At 54.7% G+C, this 18,395-nt stretch overlaps 1 protein-coding gene across 1 annotated transcript; it reads left to right on the plus strand.

The window, feature by feature from the left end:
* The first annotated feature begins 252 nt into the window (after positions 1-252).
* LOC143691991 (one cut domain family member 2-like) lies at positions 253-17,954 on the plus strand. The gene is made up of 2 exons (XM_077171399.1): positions 253-1,543; positions 9,486-17,954. Exons 1-2 carry the CDS (start codon positions 394-396, stop codon positions 9,770-9,772), a joined length of 1,437 nt encoding a protein of 478 aa, XP_077027514.1. The 5' UTR covers positions 253-393; the 3' UTR covers positions 9,773-17,954.
* The last annotated feature ends 441 nt before the right edge of the window (positions 17,955-18,395 follow it).

The raw sequence follows: 18,395 nt of genomic DNA on the forward strand, positions 1-18,395 counted from the left end.
GGTTCCGGGCCGATCCCGGGAGCTCCCGGTGGCACCGCACGCTACAAAGGGGGCGGAATCTTTAACGGCCCCGCCGTCCCCTCACGTCCCCTCACGTCCCCTCACGGAGGCCACGCCCCCCGACCCTCAGCCCACCAATGCTCCCGCGCGCCCGCCTTTCCCGCCCTTCCCGCCGCCCTCACGCCCTCACGCCCGCCCGCCCGCGGCTCAAGCCCGGCCCCGCGGGCGCGGCCGGGGCGGAGCGGCCCCGGACAGCTCCCGCCGCCCGCAGACGGCGGCGGCGGCGGCGAGGCGAGGACATGGCGCGGGGCCGGCGCGGCGGGCCCGGCTGAGCCGCCGCTGCCCGCGGGGCGGGCGGCCCCGGGCCGCGGCGGCCGCCTCCCCGATGAGCGGATGAGGAGCGGGCGCGGCGGCCGGCGGTGCCTGGGCGGGGAACCGGGTGCGTGCGCCATGAACCCCGAGCTGGCGATGGAGCCGCTGGGCAGCCTGCACGGGGCGGCGGGGCACGAACCGGAGATGATGGGCAGCCCCAGCCCTCACCACGGCGGCCGCAGCGCGGGGCCGCTCCGGGTGCCGCCCCCCCCGCCGCCGCCGCCGCCGCCGCCGCCGCCGCCGCACCAGGAGCTGCCCCCCGCCGCCCGGCCCGCCATGGTGCCCAGCATGGCCTCGCTGCTGGACGGCGCCGCCGAGTACCGGCCCGAGCTCTCCATCCCGCTGCACCACGCCATGAGCGTGCCCTGCGAGGCCTCGCCGCCCGGCATGGGCATGAGCGGCACCTACACCACGCTGACGCCGCTCCAGCCCCTGCCGCCCATCTCCGCCGTCTCCGACAAGTTCCACCACCCGCATGCCCACCCGCACGCCCACCACCACCACCACCACCAGCGCCTGCCGGGCAGCGCCGGCGGCGGCTTCGCGCTCATGCGGGACGAGCGCGGGCTGCCGGCCGTCAACAGCCTCTACGGGCCCTACAAGGAGGTGCCGGCCGTGGGGCAGAGCCTCTCGCCGCTGGGCAACGGGCTGGGCCCGCTCCCTGGCTCCCAGCAGGGCCTGCACGGCTACGGGCCGCCTGGCCACGACAAGATGCTGAGCCCCAACTTCGAGGCGCACGCGGCGATGCTGGCGCGGGGGGAGCAGCACCTGCCCCGGGGGCTGGGGACGCCCCCGGCCATGCTGCCGCCCCTGAACGGCGCGCACCACCCCGCGCCCCCCGGGCCGCCGCCGCCGCACGGCCCCGCGCTGCCCGCCGGCCGGGAGCGGCCGCCCCCCGCCGCCGGCCCGCAGGGGAGCGGCGCGGGGCAGCTGGAGGAGATCAACACCAAGGAGGTGGCACAAAGGATCACGGCGGAGCTGAAGCGCTACAGCATCCCGCAGGCCATCTTCGCCCAACGAGTGCTGTGCCGCTCCCAGGGGACCCTCTCGGACTTGCTGCGGAACCCCAAGCCTTGGAGTAAACTCAAGTCCGGCCGGGAGACGTTCCGCAGGATGTGGAAGTGGCTGCAGGAGCCGGAGTTCCAGAGGATGTCTGCCCTGCGCCTAGCAGGTAGGTGCAAGCCGGTGCCAGGCGGGGAGCGCAGCGCGACCCTCGGAGCGCAGCGCCGAGCGGCCGGCCGGCCCCGCAGTGCGTCCTCCGCCGGCCCGGCCCGGCCCGGCCGCTTCCCCGCTCCGCCGTGAACCGCGGGGCTGTGCGGAGCTAGCCGGTCCCCGCCTCCCGCAGCACCGCGCACCCCGGCTGTGTCCGGCGGGGCGGTGAGGGGCTCGGGGGCGGCGGAGGGGCGCGCTCCGCTGCCACCGCCGGGCGGCGGGGCCGGGGCTGCTCTCCAGGGCCGGGTGCTGAAGGTGCGCACTCCGCACCGCACCGCGCTCTCCGTGAGCATCCCTCCTGCGGCTGCCGGCGCTGCCGGGCGCACTGGGGGGGCCGGGCGAGGGCTCCGCGTCCCGGGACAGGCGGGGCCGGTGGGAGCGGGCGGGGGCCGGACCCCGCGCAGCCCCCGCGGCCCCGGCCCGGCCGCATTGTCCGCGGAGGCCGCGCGGGCGCCCCCTGGCGCGGTCGCGGAGCGCCGCAGCCCCCATTGTTCTGCGGGGGCCGCGGGGGGGGGCGCGGGCAGCGACCCCCGGTACCGACCCCCGGTACCGGCCCCCGCACCGCCCCCTGCAGCGCCCGCAGCCGAGGTGAGCGGCACAGACCCAGCGAGAGCTGTCCCTGCCCTGAGGCCGTGCGGGGCGCGCCCGCGGCGCGGTGCGTGCCCGGTGGTGGCCCCCCGGCCGGTCCCGCGAGGGTGCGGACCGGGCCCTGCCGTGGAGCACGGCCGGGGCTGCCTTCCCGCTCCCCGGAAACCACGATGCCGTGGACGTGGGTGAAGAAGGACACGGGGGACTGTGGCACGGGCAGAGACGCGTGGGACAAACCGCAGCATGGGGTGGGGGCCAGGGGCCGGGGCGCTCTGCTCTGACAGCGACGAAAATCCCGGGATATTTGTGCCAGCGAGTCCGCCCTTCTTTTAGTTCAATTGATCCCGACGAGGGCAGAGCGTTTCCCAGTGGGCAGGTACACAGTGGGCTGTTCCCAGGGCTGCACGCCTTGCCGGCACAGCCGGAGGGGTCTGAGGGGCCCCGGGGGTCTCTGCGGTGGGGAAATGGGCACAGGGATTTCCCTCACGAGGGGCAGCTGCCGGAGAGGCTGGGATGCGGCGGAGCAGGGCGAACAGGGGCCACGGATGATTGATGGCCCTAATCCCTGGCCGACCTCTAACCAGAGGTGCTACGGGTTAAACACCCGCGGCCTGGGGTCTCCAGAACCCCCAGAGTGGAGAGTGCTCGGGCTTTCCTGAGGTGCGGGGCAGTCCCGGCTCGGGAGAGAGACGCTGATGCCCTGCTCGGCTCTAACGCCGACTGCAAACTCGTCTGTCCCTTCCAGCACCCGCGGGCATCCGGCTCTTCTGTGCTTGCAGCCAAAGGAAGGTGCCGGGGTCCGACAGGGGCCTCGGAGGGACACAAGGGGTTCGGGTTTTTTGCCGAGCACGCGGCGATGTCGCCTTCACAAACAAACGTGTATCGAGAGGGAAATCGATGCAGATAATGTTTAGAAGATTAAAAGAGCATTAATGCTGGCAACAGGAGCATCAACGCGTGGACCCAGTTTTCATTGATCTGGAACCTGAGCCGGCTCATTTCCAGTAACGTGGCTGGTGCTTTTCCTTCCCAGCACTGGTCCCGGGTGGGGGTTCCCCGTGGAGCCCTGCATATAGAGCAGAAAATCAGGAATCACAGCTGCATGCAGAGTTATGCCTGTATAATTCTGGGTCTCTGCTTTACCAGGTCCCCTGAATGCCTCTGCATCCAGGAGTAAAGTTTGGAGAGAGCTCAGGTGCTAAGTGGCCATGGACTCCCCATGGAGCGGGAAAGACCTTTGCAAATTACCTTTCCCTTCAGGAAATCGATTATTTTAATTTCCTTTTATTACCACGTGTGAATATGCGGCCCCATCGCCTCAGTGCTTCCTTCTCCCCCTTCGCTCGCTTGCTTAAATCCCTCTGAGCACGGGGAAAAAGCCACAAGTATTTCAGGTTTTTAAAAACAAACAATACCCACCAGCTACCCACCCCAAGTGGGGTGCAAATCTGCCGTCCTTGGAGGGAAATCCCCCTCTCCTGTGGGAGCAGTAGCAATGCGGGTGTGATCAGTATTTTTTCTTATTATAGAAGATATATAGTGTTGTCTATCCTATCCTAACGTAATGCAGTGTAATGTTATTATTTCTGTGCTTGTTGTCTTTCCTCGGGGGTCTGTCGGAGTCCTCTGTCGGGGGCGGCGCTGGGGGCTCTGTGCAGGGCAGCTCCGCGGGCACCGGCCCCGCCGGGCTCCCCGTGCCCGTGCCTGGCTGCGGCTGCACCGGGACAGCGGGGCCGCCCTCGGGACCCTCCCTGCTCCCTCCCTCGCCGCCGCGGGGAGGTTCCGGGAACGCACAAGCCCTAAACTTCTGCGGGGTCAGCAGAGCGCTCCGCCGCCTCTTTACCTTCTGCGGTGCCTTATTGGTGATTAAACACTTCTGTACCGAAACACCATCCGCGGTTCATTAGCTCAGAGCTGCCCGATCCCCGCTCCGTGCTCTGCGCTGTCAGTACCACGGAGAGCGGCGGAGAGGGGCGAGAGCAGGGCCGGAGGGAGGGGAGGAGGAGAGCGGGAGCGAGACGGGGCCGCGGAGTCGCCCGGCGAGCCGTGGGTGGCAGTACCGGGAGCGGGCGGCGGCAGTGCCACATCCCGGGGCTGAGCCTGCACCCCGAGGTGCCCCAGCCAAGGAGAGGGGTCTCGCAGTGAGCAGTGGGCTGCGCACACTTGCCCACCCATCCTCTGCCTCTTTGTGCCCTACCAAATGTTTCTTCCCTGGATTTGGAGATTATTTTGTTGTCTGCATCCCCAGCTAAAAGTTAAGGCATGATAACATCTGTATCAGGCAGGTTACCTATTTATAAAGCTATTTCTTAGCGTTGAACTAAATATACAGGTATGTAAAGGTTCTTTGAAAGGTGCTTGGTGGCTTGAAATATTGGTGCTCTCTTCAGCTATAGATTAGTGGTTGTGTTTGAACAATCCATGCGGTAAATTGTGGTGCTGGCTGATAAATTGTATTTCTCATGTACCAACTTTCCGAAATCATCCCCTGCCCCAGCTCTTTGTTCCACATCATTTCTGAAGGCGTTTCTGCCACACAGAAATCTGAATCCTGTTTTTGCAAAGCAAATGAGTTTTATCAGTTTCTTGATTATTTGATGAAGTTCATTCTGAGTACATTTGGCTTAAATGCATTTCTGTATTTTCTCCCCTGCTTTTTAAAAGAAACAATTAATTGGTCATCAAGTGTTACTCGTTCTGAAGCTGTTTTCCTTAGAAGAGTTTTCCCCCAGCATCTCTTTTTTTTTCCCTGTATCTCTTGCCCATCACTGTTTGAACCTAAATATCCCAATTCCTCTCCAGCTGAAAATTGCCACAATTTATTTGTGGCGAGGGGAGAACATTTTTGCCAGCAGGATTATTTCCCAGTCGCTGGTGTCAGTTCTTCGCACCCACCCTCTGTTAGGAGCGTTTTTGCTCTGCGCCGTGGCCCTGGGTGCTCATCCTTGGTGCTCCTCCCTGGTGTTATTCGCAGATCCTTGTCCTGGATGTTGCTGCCATCCAGCAGCTGCAGGAGCTTTTCCTTCCCCCCCAATTAGCCATTACAGGGAGATGACAAGCTTCCTGCAGTCCCCAGCGCGGCTGTGCCGAGCCTCGGAGCACTAAAGCAGCCGCCTGCTCATCAGAGCGGCTCCCCTGGAGCTGCCTTCAGAGTGCACACGGGCTCTGCAGGTGTGCAGAGAATGGAGTGCAGGGGGAAGCCAGGGCTGAAAGGGACTGCAGGCCTCACTTGTCCTGGCAGTCTGCCCCTTTCTTCAGGATCTCCAGAGGGGGATTTTTTACCTAAGTGATCTCTTCCAGGGCTTACAGGTACAAAAAAACCCTTAATGACTGGCCTTAATCTCACTTTTTGTCTTTTAAACCCTTTGCTTCTCATCTTATCCCCACTAGACACAGCGAAGAAGAACACTCCCTTCCTTCTGATAGCAATCTGTTTGTATTTAAGGCTCCCATCCTGGCTCCTGTCTTCTCTGGAAAAAGCCCATCATACCTGGGCAATGAATATGCAGAGAAAGCACTATATCCAACGGGACAGATAATACATCTCTTTTTCCAAGGTAAAAGATTTTCTATCCAGCTCTATCAATCTTGCAGACTTTTACATAAAAGGCTCTCTGATTTATAGAGGGGTTTTCACACAGAAATCATACCAAACAGACTAATCTCAAATGGGTTTGGTGATAACATCAGCCAGACAACTCGCTGATGGCAGAGAGAAATGCAATCAAAAAAGAAATTGGAGTGTTTTGGGGTTGTTTGGGGGTTTTGAGCTATAAAATCAAACTGCTCCGTTGTGAAAAAAGGGACTCAAACCACTGGTAAATGCTGCTCAGAGGAATTATTAGACAAGCGATAGAGGCTGGCAGGTTCTCAAAACACAAATTGTCTCCAAGACCAAAATATCTCTCAGTAAGCAGGGAACATATTTATGAGCAGCGGTGATTTTCCAGCAGTTCTCATCCCCTCATAATGGGATGGGAGCACGGGGCCTGTGCCGAGGCATTAAGCTTTGGCAAGCAGCACTGGGCTGCAGGAGGTGAAGGGAGAGCAGAGCAGGTCTCCTTGCAGGGCTTCCCACACACCTTCTCCTCTGTGTTGAGAGGGAGAAATCAGGGGGGTACCAAGAGAGCACCTTCCTGGCTGGAAACAGCCAGCTGTGAGCTCCTTTCTCAGAGCATCACAGGGATCCTGCATCTCCAAACAGGGAACACCTCACCATTGCAACGGATGAGCAAGCAGATCTTCCCTGGAAGAACAGAATTAACTTTGTGCTGCGCATCCAATCTGTTTTTCTGGATAAATGCCATCAAGGGCATTCCTAGGGTTTCAAAAATTAGGAGTTTGGTGTGCGTGCAGCAGCAGGGATGAGCAGCACTGGCTGCCCACCCCGACAATGTGATTATTTGCATCTTCATTCTGATTGCTCCTTGTTCCATAATGATTTTGTACACAGCGGAGTACTTAACCTAATTTGTATTGATCTCAATCGCTCTCATTCGTGCATACTTAATTCAGAGAGGTAATCAAATTGATTTCTGAGGCCTAGTTTTTAAAAGATTGTAGTAACAGGCATATACAAGGGGTTGCTTTAAGTGAATCACAGCAAAAGAAAAACATTTTAAATCTTTAGAAAATGTTTTGATGGTCATTTCATTGTGCTCAGTATTACCAGAGTAATTACATTTCCCTCACATTGAGTCCTCTCCAAAATCGAATAGAGGAGCAGTTTTAGTTCCATCAGACAGATAACTGGGTTTGGGTGACTTTGCACCCACACGAGCCACACGGGCAGGATCAATATTCACCGCTTGTCCTTAGGAGCAGTGGAGACTGAGGACATACTGCTGGAGTAAGGGAACATCGGTCTCTGCTTGGCTCCTTCTTAGCCCCTGCTCTTTGTTTCATGGCTGCAGAGTCGCTTTTGCTGCTGGTTAAAGCCCCCAGGGCCAGAGAGGCACCGGAGCTGTGTTGGTGATGTCTCCAGTATCCCGGCACGTATCCCGCTTTTCCCGGGGCTGCCTGGGCACTGCTCCACCCCTGGGACCCCTCCTGGGCCTCTTCCTCCCTCTGATGCTGGTGACCTTCGTGTCCTCATCTCTGTCTCCCTCCTAGGAGCTGAGGGGGGCTCTGGAGCATCCCTGCCCCATGCCTGAGGGCTCACAGCGTGGGACTGAGCTGAGCACCAGAGCTTCTAGGCTTTTTTCAGGATTTCTGGCTGTTTGGAATGTCTGTGCTGGCTAGGTTCCTCTCCTATGGGGAGGAAAATAGCAAATCAGAGTTATTGTTGCAGAAAGTCAGGCAGATGGACTATTAGTAGGGAAATTCAGTGTGATGATACTCAGGGTGTCACAGTGCAGCGTTGGGTCCCTGCACCCTCTTAATGCCCTTCAAGTTGTGGGGCTCCACTTTGGTCCATGCTAAGGGGAGCAGCACTGACCCCAGTTCTGAGCAGTTCCTGTGTTGTTTCTATTGAAGAGCATCTTTAATCCAATGCAGAAGAAAAATCTTTTCTTTTATATTTTTATGTATATTTTTTTCCACAGTTATGGTTTTCAGTTCTTGCTGGTTGTCCATTTTCTTCCATAAGATATGTTCAGGTTCAACCACAGCTAATAAATCAAATTGTGCTTAGAATCCAGATGGTCTCTTCCCTTCCCTCTGCTGTTAAAACCTTTCTCTTTCTTCCCGGAAAATCACTTGATTTTATTAGAGTGCTCACCCCATTTTTCTCTGCTGAGAGATGCACGTCAGGTGCAGCGTTTGCCTTTGTGGGGCCTTTTCAAGAGCAAACTCAACAGTTCAAGGAAAGTATTTACTGAATGCATCAAAAAGCACATACCTCTGCATTATTTATTATCAGATACCAATAACTGTAAAACGCAGAGTATCTCAGGACATAAATTAGTGATGGTAGGAAACACTCCACTCGTCCCAGTGTCCCGGAACCGATTAGGAGCTGCAGCAAAGATGCTGCTCGTCATGTCCCCAGCACCAGGGACATCACCTCCTGGATTCTGGACTCGTGGCCAAGTGAACCCAGCTTCTCATCTGCTTTTTCATCTCAGACAGGCAGCTGGATGTTATCTGTGCAGCGTCAGGGGTGCAGTCAGAGAGCCCAAACCCTCCCCTGCTGCTCCTCTGGGATAATGGCCTCAGAGAGGCGGGTCTGCCACTGGGGCCAGGTGCAGGCTCACCTCGGTGCTCCCAGGAGCATCCTGCTGCTTCCTGCTGCCGCCGTGGCTGTGCTGGGAGCGCTCACCACGGCCCCTGTCTGCGCTCAGCCCGGCTCTCAGGAACAGCCTTCTCTTGTGCCTTGGGGTCTGACCTTCACCTCCCTCCCAGAGGCAGCTCTGCTGCAGCCCCAGCTGGAATTTGGCAGCTGGGAAGGGGTCAGGGTCAGGCACTCCAAGAAAATAGCCCAGTTTCCTGCAGAAATGCTGTGAGGTCCTGTCCCTGCACAGAAGGAGACAGTCAGTGCTACAGTGGCTGGGCCAGGCTCCACACAGGTACAGCCCTGACTGGGTTAATCACAGACATTTCCACAGTCTGACTTTTACTTTTGGGCCAGCTTCATTTCACGTTCCAGACCTGCAGAATTATTTAACAGGGCTGCTTAAAACCCGCCCGCTTATCAATTCTCTGGGCTCATTTTGTCCCAGCACATTACCTAACCATGTCAACATATGGATTTTCTCTCTGTGCCCGCTGCAGACAGCCTGGGCAGGCTATTTTTAAGTGTGGGTGTGCTCCGGCAGCGGTATTGGTTTCAGCACTTGCTGTTCTCTCTCTGCTAATAAATACAGAGCAGCTATTAATACGAATGGGGTTTAGGATCCATTAGCAGGGCTCAGCGATGGCCCAGCCCTGCCGCCCTGCGTGACCTGAGCTCTGAGGCTGGCTTCACCCTGGGGACATGCCCCGGGAAGGGGACGGGCATGGGAGCGGTGCCCTGGGGTGCTGCAGGGAGGAGCAGGGCAGGGCCGGGTGAGCCAGTGCCTGCTCCACCAAGGAGCTCCCCGGTGCTTTTTCCCCTTGGTGCTCACACAAAGATGCTGCTACTGGAGCTTTGACTGGGGTTTGCTTTGGAGTGTACGTACAGCTGTTATTCCTGGCTATTGAGAGGTATTGGGGATGTAGAAGCAATGCAGCCCCTGGATTCCTCTGGCAGCCCTCCAGTCCCATGTGCCGGTGTGGTGCTGGCTCAGCTGGTGACATTGCCTGCACCGTGTGACAGTGCCTGCCATCGGGGTGGCTGGCGGGCTCTGTGGGCACCACCCTGACACTCTCTCTCTGTCTCTGCCACCCCCTCCCAGCCTGCAAACGCAAAGAGCAAGAGCCCAACAAAGAGCGGAACAACTCCCAGAAGAAATCCCGCCTGGTTTTCACGGACCTCCAGCGCCGAACGCTTTTCGCCATCTTCAAGGAGAACAAGCGTCCCTCCAAAGAAATGCAGATCACCATCTCCCAGCAGCTGGGCCTGGAGCTCACCACCGTCAGCAACTTCTTCATGAACGCGCGCCGGCGCAGCCTGGAGAAGTGGCAGGACGACCTGAGCTCCGGGGGCTCCTCCTCGGCCCCCAGCACCTGCACCAAGGCATGAGGGGCGCGGCACGGCCAGCACAGCGCGGAGAGAAGCGCGGCCCCTCTCCGGTGACTAAAGCACAATCCCCCGCAACCAAGCCCAGCCCAGCTGGTCCCGAGGACGTTCCTACGGCTTCTCTCAGTCTTGGCAGGCGCAGGCTCCACTTTAACCTCCCTCCACACAATACTATGCTCAGGACAGGCGAAGCAGGTCTGAAACGTAGGGGAGTCGTTCTTGAGGCAGGTTTCTCCTGAGCCCCAGGTTTCCGTGGCCGAGGAGCCGCTGCCGGCCCGGCAGCCTCCTGTGCCCGGCGCCTGCCGTGTGCTGGCCACACCACCCTGCGGCCACACGACAACGGAGCACAAAGTCGGATACTAAAAACCCAAGACCCTGTTTTTAAACTCAGGCATGGTTTTTTGTTAAGTGTTTTAGGGAAAAATCAGATTTAAGGTTTTTTTGGTCGGTTTTTTAGTTTAATTTAATCAGCTTGTTCTTGGATCAGCAAAGTTCAGTTCTCTTGAGCTCAAAGTATCAAGCACAAAGCCGGTAGCTGCAGCCACGGCCCGGCCCTGGGCTGCCCAGGGTGGCTGTGCCAGCTGCAGCCTGACATCCCGGGAACACCGCACGAGCCTCAAGCACAGCTGGCAGTTCCTCACAAGCTCTGTGCTTGTACCTAATGCACACTCAGGAGGTCGATGGAACTGCTACAGTTCATGGAGCAAACACAATGTTTTGGAAGACGTAGATTAATTTACATTATTTCATCCTTTTTAGTTTCTGGGAATCTGGTTTCTCCTCGGCAACGGCTGTTACCGAAACCTTTTCAGCGTTCAGTGTCTTTTTGTTCATTTTGTCAGTATTTTATGGTACTTTCAAGCAGGAAAAGAAACAGAAACAAGCCCTTCAGATGCCACTGACCGTTTCAGATGTGCCGCGTTTAGCTCTATCGCATCCCTAAGTTCCTTTTCCCTGCCAGCTCCCCGAGCCGGCAGGAACACAGCACACCAAAGAGACAGGATTTCTGCAAGCCAAAGATGTTTATACCTTGCCATTTCTCCTTGTGGTCGCTGGTGCGGGTGGTTGGCCGGCGCCGGGGGAGCCTGCGAGCCCCTCGGCCTCTCTCCAGCTCCGCGCAGCGGAGCCGCCCTGGCGGCGGCCGCCGGCTGCTGACCGGCCTGCGCGGCCGTGCTCCGCCACAGACACTTGAGACTTTTTTATGTACTACTTAATCGAAACCAAAGAAACGTTTTCTGCACCTACTTCTTCTGCAACAAACTATTCCATTGAAAGATAAAATTAAAATTAAAAAAAAAAAAAAACAAGGAAGCATGTCAGGAAGCAAACGAGTCCCCACACTGTGTTCTACAAACATCTCGGACATTTTCGGAAGCAGATCTCAAAGAAAGGGTTGGCAAGAATGAGAACAAAGCAAAGCCAGTACAATTGCTGCTTCATTTGACAACTCAAGTCCTCTTAAAGTTGAAGATTGTCTTTAATTTGTGCCTATGCAGTTTTTTCAAAAGAACAAGGAACAGAGCAACCAAAACCTCAACAGCTACAATACCAAAGATGAGGATTCTCACTACTTGTGTTTCAGTTTGTTTCTCCTCTTGCACGACTAATGCACATAACCCCACTGATCTCTGGACAGGTAACCACTCGTGAGTCTCTGTGCAGCCAGAAGGGTGGGTTCATTTATGTTTTCCCTCTTTCTGCCCCACATGGCACCTCTCTGAGAGCTGCATGGACTCCAAGTGCAGGATGTTGGGAGACTGCCCTGGTGCATCTCCTCCCTCCAGGAAACACTTGTGGGTTGGCTGTGACGTGTGTGTTGGTCTCCTGTGTGTCTGGGGCCGTGGACAGCCGCCCTCCTGCACGCGACATCAGCCCAGTGACCCCCACCCTTCTCTCTCCTCCCCAGGGATAAAGCTTGCAATAGGTGTGTTCCCATCTCTGCCACTGTGAGTGCTGAGCAGCCCCACAGCCCGGCTCCAAACCTCCACCTGAACCAAACCCCAGTAGTACTCAGCAGTTCCTGGGGCACTTCAGGAGCTGCTGCTGACATATTAGCCTTGTAACCTTCTTTGATCCAGGTCGTGATGATCCAGATCATGACACGTCCAAATTTATCCTCAGAGCTGGAGCACGTCTTGCTCCTCTCTGCCTTTAAACATGGGCTTCATTTTAACTGCTTCACACAACTGCTGCAGTCACTTTCCAATTAAAATAGAAAAAAAATCAAGAAGCTGTGTCTGGTCAGGACAGGAAAAGTTTCTGGAAAGCAGGTTCAGGATCCTCACAGCTAAATTGACAGCATGTGCCTGCTCTGGGGATCAAAGGATCCTTTGGCAGATTCCAAGGAGATTTGGAGAATCCTTGTAGCCAGACATGGAATAAAGTTGCCCAAAAATGGTCCCAATCTGTATGGATGTATCCTGAGGGCTTCTCACCCAAATGCCAGATGTTTGAGTGCAGAGTTTGGAGCCAGCAGGCTGTGGAGCAGGGCCCAGCTGAGGTTTCACTTTCATTCCCACCTGAGTGTCCATCAGACCAGCCCCTGGTGCATTTTGAGCTCGGCTTTGCCCTCAGGGGAGCTGTCCTATGCTGAGGTGTCCCCCTGCAGTCTGCAGTGGCAGGGGATGACACGGGACCAGTGAAAACCCCAGTGCTCCTTCCTCAGCTCCCCTTCCTGCTGTGTATCCCACAGGGAATGAGCCCCAGGCATCCTCTGAGCTGTGGGACACCCCACTGAGGCTCATCTCACCCGAGGGACACTCCCCTGAGGGCCATCCAGACGGCCACAGCTCTGCCTCCCACCTTCCCCGGAGCCAGCGGGAGCTGCCCACAGCTTTGGCGGAGCCTGGGAGCAAAGACCTGGCCTTTTTCCTCCTGCTCAGAGCTCATCCAATAGCCCAATACAAGGGAATTTAGATCAGGCACTGAATTACTCACAGATTTCTCCTCAGTGAAATTCTCTCCAAATTGTGCAAGTGCAGCATTAGAGAGGAGCAACAAAACGAGGCTTCTCTGGGCTGGGGCCTCAAGCCTATCAAGTCCCAATGCATTTCCACCCAAAGATCCTGCTGCATTTGTTATCCCTGCATCTCTCCTGGCCCTGTGTGTCTTCCATTTCACTGTCCACTCCCTCAGGCCTTTATGTAGCAGCTCCCTGAGACGAGGAGCATGGCAGCCAGACTGCGGTGAGGTGTTTGTCCTGCCCACACCGCACCAGACCCCAGCAGCTGTGTTCCACCTCCGGGCCCTGTGCTGATCAATATACAGAGCTGTGTCATGTAACTTGTTGCTTTATTTGTTGTGCTGCCAAAGACTCGTGTGTACCGAGAGTATCCCAGCATCTTCTGGAGCAGGAACTTGGAGCCACAGCCTTGGGCACAGCCGAGATGAATTCAGCTCTCGAGAAACCTTGGCTATTGCTGGGTGTGCCGTGCAGGAGCAAAGAGTGTGCTCACTGACTTGGGTTGCAAAGCTTTCCTGTGGATCTCTCGTACCTACAGCTGAAGCCAAAGAGCTGCGAGGCGCTCGGGCGGCAGAGCTCGCTCCGCCCGCGGGAGGGCAGGGCTCTCCTTTCCCCAGGGAAGGCGCGGCATCGCCCGGACTGCAGAGCGGGCTGGCTTCGGACACGGCCAGCGCTTCCCTTGCTTGTCACGATTCCCGAGTATTTGTATGGGATGGGGAAACTTTCTACTTGGCCTCCTTTATATTTATTATAGGGAATTTTTATGGTTTAAAATTTTTAAGAAGGCAAAGCTTAAAATGGTTTTATTTTTTTCCAGACACCTGTGGGTTTTAACCCAATATATTATCTATCAATAATGTAATTTATTTAATTTAGTCTTAGGGCAGGTCCTGAGATCTCTGTTCAGTCTTAATCGCATTGTGTTTCGGTTTAGCTTTTGGAGTTTTGCCTGAATGTAGATGGGGGGTCAGGCTCTGGTCTTAGCCATTTGTGTCTATTTAATTCAGCCATTTGCGAGTTCATTTGGGAGTAACTTTGCTTATTTATCTGCAAGACTATTGTAGCGCATCGGGGATGCGAAGCCTGTTAGTAAATACACTTCAGAGCTGCTACTGCTCTGTAGAGCAGCCAGCTTCTGTCACACAGGGGAGGAACAACTGGTTCCCTTAAGGTCTAGTTTAAGTTCCCTCTTTTAATTCATTTTAATTGTTTAAATATCAACGTTTAAATTATTTAAGTTAATCTCTTCCCTCCTTGTTAGAAAGTGTGACATACCTTTAGTATGGCACATGAAGCCTTCATAATATAACTTATTTATTTAACTTATTCATCGTCACCCGGGGATGCCCTTGTAGAGTTTTTATTTTTTAATTAGAGTTATCTATAAAGCACTACAGCTGATCTCCTGTAAGAGCAGCAGAGTGAACTTTGAGGACAAGCAATGAATATTCAACCTAAAACTGTGCGTTCAGAAAAATAGGGGGAAAAAAGACACTGGGATACTTTGCCTGAACTTTGTGGCTTCTTAAAACTTAAGCTGGGGGGAAAATAATCCATACCAAGCAAAAAGAGAGAAACCCTTAAACTAGCTGCTTCCAAGAATGAACTTCTGTGTGTGGAAAAAAAAGAAAAAGGAAAAAAAAATGAAAAAAAGAAAAAAAAAACCAGAAAAAAACCTTTCTATTTCTAGTGAGAACCAAAGAGGCTACCTCACTGACTTTTCCATTTGTAATTTTAATCGTGTTGATGATACCAAAGATACCAAAGATTTCTTTCTCTGTGCGGTCTGCATTCTGCTTGTGCTCTCTGATAACTCCCACTGTTCTCTCCTACACCCAGAAACGTCCAGCAGAGCCCAGATTCCCAAAGAAACGCTACCCTGGAAGCTGCCAGTTCTGGTGATGCCCTTTTCTGTGTTCCTTTCTCCTTCGTGCCAGCACAGCCGTCCGCAGCCGTGGAGCGTTCCCACCCAGGTCCCGCCGGGTTGTGTGGAGCTGGAGGTGATCCCGGGCTTTGTCCACCCGCACGTTCCCCGGGGAATCTGCGGGCGCTGCCCGGGCCGCTATGGGGCGTGTTTGCAGCAGCAATTAGCGTTGCTAATTATTATTATTCTCGTGCTCGAGCAGAGCCCAGGGCCGCTGTGGGGCCGCAGAGCCCGGGGCAGGGGAGGAGTTCGTGCACACATCCAGGCGCTGCTCCCTCTCCTCACCTTTGCTTGTTGTTTACAATTACCGTTTTCAGATAAAAATCAATTAATTACTTTTCTCAAGTTAGCAATGAAGTGAGGCTACATTAAGCTCCATTAGCATCACGTTCCTGAGTGATTACTTCCAAGCTGTTTGGTTGTTTGGTTGGGAAATGAGCGGTGCCCTTTGGCACTTGGGTTTGAGCCTGTTCTGTGCTGTTTATGGGCTGAAGCAATGCTCCGAGGAGCCGAGCCCAGCCCTGGGCACTGCTCCTGCCCCGAGCCCCAGCCCAGGCTGGCACAGCTGCTGCAGGGCCCGGGCAGGAGGAATCCTGAGGATTCCCTGAGGAATCGCCTGGGCCGTGCCCTTGGAGTCACAGAGTTACCGACAGCTCCACACAAACGCTCCGCTTCAATTACGTGCTGCCTTTTATTTTGTGCTTCTTTGGGGGTTTAAGTCTGTGTTGGAAACGGTAGGACTTGACAAGTGTGCTTTTCCCTCTGTCTCTGTGTTCCTTCAATACAAAGCTATAATAATTCTCAGGATGCCTTCTGGGCGGGGGTAGCCGGTTGTCCCTGTGCCCTCGGACACAGACAGTCCCCAGAGCTGGCAGGGTCCCCGCGGCCCCCCCCGACTCCTGCTTCACTTGCAAAGAGTGATGTTACCACGGGACGAGTGCCTTGCTTGAACCAAAGCAACGATTTTGCCAGTCTAGACCTCTCTGTGCTTTTTTTTATTCTTCCTGTGAATACCTCAGCTTCGACTGGGCCGCCGAATCGTTCCTGGTGGGCTTTTGTACTGTGGTGCTTTGCAATGCAGCCCTGCAAAGAACAGACTCCTGATAATACCAAAGGCTCTCCTCCTCCTCCTCCTCCTCCTCCTCCTCCCCGTCCCTGATCTCTCTTTCTCCATGGTTCCAAAGCTTTATTACGAACTGGGCATGTTGGCAACGCAGACCGTGCAATCCCTTACCGAATTTTCTCAGATATACCTCATAGAGAATAGCTGTTTAGCGTAATGTTATTATAGCGTATGTAATAAATTATTCACTGTTTCTTTTTGGTAACTGTGATTTAAAAGAAAAAAAAAACAGAAGAAGAAGCTTTATATGTTTTAGGTTGTGCTTTTGTACTAGACGGAGAAGGTGCGCTTAAAAATGTACGTCGGTCTTTCTTCCCATTGGGTTTTTTTTGTTATTATGGATGGGGGAAAAGTTGCAGAATGAGCCCAAAGTTTACAGTTTCATATTTTGCTGAAGAAACAATCTGTGTTCATTTGCTCTGTTGGAAAAAAAAAAAAAAAGAAAAAAAAAGAGGAAAAAAATTATTTTCTACATTTGTGCTACTTGGTCTGAAGAGCTGATTGTCCTGTGTGACGGTGTAGTATTATAATTAGCAACTGCCAATCAGCGCTCCCATGTTTATGCATGAGGCAAACCCTTAGCAGTGTGATGCATCGTGGTTCTTAATGGCAACTTCTTCCTTTGGGTTTGGGACGAGCTCTTTGGCTTGGTGGTGTTTATTTATGCATGGAGCCTGTTAGCTGTTCGCAGTCGTGGCGCAGTTGTGTTTGCATTTACGCTCTGAAATCACGCCCGGGTTCGCCCCGCGCAGCTCAGCACTGCTCGGGGTCCAGATCAGCTCTGGTCTGTCCCTGTGCTAAACAGACCCAAATTCAATTCCAATGAAATTGCCATCTGGGGAGAAGTCTGGCCAGCTGGCAGCTTCTCCCCAGCGATTCGATTCCCTCAGTCCCCTGGCAATACATGCCCTGCTCCTCTCGGAGGCTGCCGCGCGTTTTTCCCAGGGTCGGCAGTTCCTTTGGCTTTATGGCAGGCCCTGGGCACAGCAGGGACCACCCTGCCCCTCACCTGCTGCTGCCCGGCCCAGCCATCGCAGCTGTTGTGCCAGCAGGGGCAGGGCACAGAGCCCGGGCTCGGCAGTGCTGTCCCAGCCGTGCCACCTGGCCCGAGCCCATCCGAGCACTCCAGCTGTGTCCTGTGCTGCTGCTGCTGCCCCGCGGGCAGCCCTGACTCCAGCAGCCCCTTGCCCACGCCCTGCCCTGGGCCAGGCTGGTGGAGGTGCTTTATCCCCCTTTGATTTGTCCAGATTCACACTTGAGCCCCCTGTTTAAGGATGGGTTGTGTTTTCTCTCCGGGCCCAGCTTCGGAGCCTGACGTGCCCTGCTCCCAGGCCTTGCTGGACATAAAGCCAAACCAACTGCTCCATGCCCTGCATTCTGTGTGGAAAAGCAGGCCTGGGCAGGGGCAGTGGCAGTCTGCTGAGGAAGCCTCTGAGTGCTGATATGGTCTGTCATTAAGGGTATTTTAGAGATGTGCTCTCATTAGTGCAAGGAGACCTTTTCATTTGGCCTTACTCGGTAGGTTGTGATAATAATGGAAGCTGTGTAATATAGCCGGGTTATTTTCTTTCCTGATTTCTCTGCCAAAGACAGTAACAGACACAAGAACTTTAAACAGGGGTTTTTGTAAGACAGTTGATGATTGTAACAGTGGTTCATCTTCCAGAACTTTCCACGTTGTTCCGCCATAAGCAGAGCGGGATGTTGGGCAGAGCCCTGCTGGCAGATGCCACCACTCCTCACCGACACGCAGTTGTTGTGACCCAGGCCGAGTACACCTGCACTCCTCAGCCCAGAGGCCACCAGGGGTATGGGAGGCCATGGCAAGGCCACGGCGGGGCTGCCACGAGCTGCTCCAGCTGGCTGGAATTTGCCAAGGTACTTGTATTATGAAATTTAAGGTCTATTTTATTATGTCATTTTATGTCATTTTTTAACTTTGTGGAAGGTGGTATGTTGAACTGAGTGTAAGCTGAGTTTTTCAGACAAATAAAGTAGCTAAAGAGTGAATGTTATTTTATCATTAAAGGGTTTTTACTCACTGATTTGTGCCAATAGATGTCCTTTATCTCAATGACAAGTATTACATTGCTTTCAAAGTTTTATTTATAGCTATTGATGTAAAACCCACACACACATATTATTTGCCAAAGTTCAATAAAGGAGGAAAACAATGCTTTTGCTTCCTTGTGCAATCAAAAGTTCCTGATTTTTCCCCAGGGTTTTTTCCACCACAAGCCCATCCCACAGCAAGGGGTGCAGTGGAGCCAAGGGGGGCTGCTACAGCTCTCGGGGCTGAGGAGAGCTGACCACAGGCCCCAGGGTCGGACCACATCCCAAAAATGCCACCTGGGACCAGGGGCCTGGCCAAGCGCGAGCAACAGCACTTGGAAAAGGATCTGGCACCTTCTCCCACCAGCACAGCCTGTGTGGCTGTGATACTGCAGGAGAAACCACTTGGTGTTTGTGTAAGTCATGGAATTATGTGATGCAATGTAATTACTGTAAAATTATGTTACTTTTTGCACTTTCTTTCCCTGAAGCAGCTCTACGGGAGGAGGCAGGAGGTTCCTGGAGCTGAAATTCATTCCATGGCAAGGAGGATGTAGCAGGTTTT

Source organism: Agelaius phoeniceus, chromosome Z (assembly GCF_051311805.1).
Source record: "Agelaius phoeniceus isolate bAgePho1 chromosome Z, bAgePho1.hap1, whole genome shotgun sequence".
Lineage (NCBI taxonomy): Eukaryota > Metazoa > Chordata > Aves > Passeriformes > Icteridae > Agelaius > Agelaius phoeniceus.

Excerpts from the sequence above, each read along its gene's own strand:
- LOC143691991 (XM_077171399.1), top strand. The coding sequence starts at position 394 with ATGAGGAGCGGGCGCGGCGGCCGGCGGTGCCTGGGCGGGGAACCGGGT. Across the intron at positions 1,544-9,485 it reads GTCTGCCCTGCGCCTAGCAG|CCTGCAAACGCAAAGAGCAA; the intron begins GTAGGTGCAAGC and ends ACCCCCTCCCAG.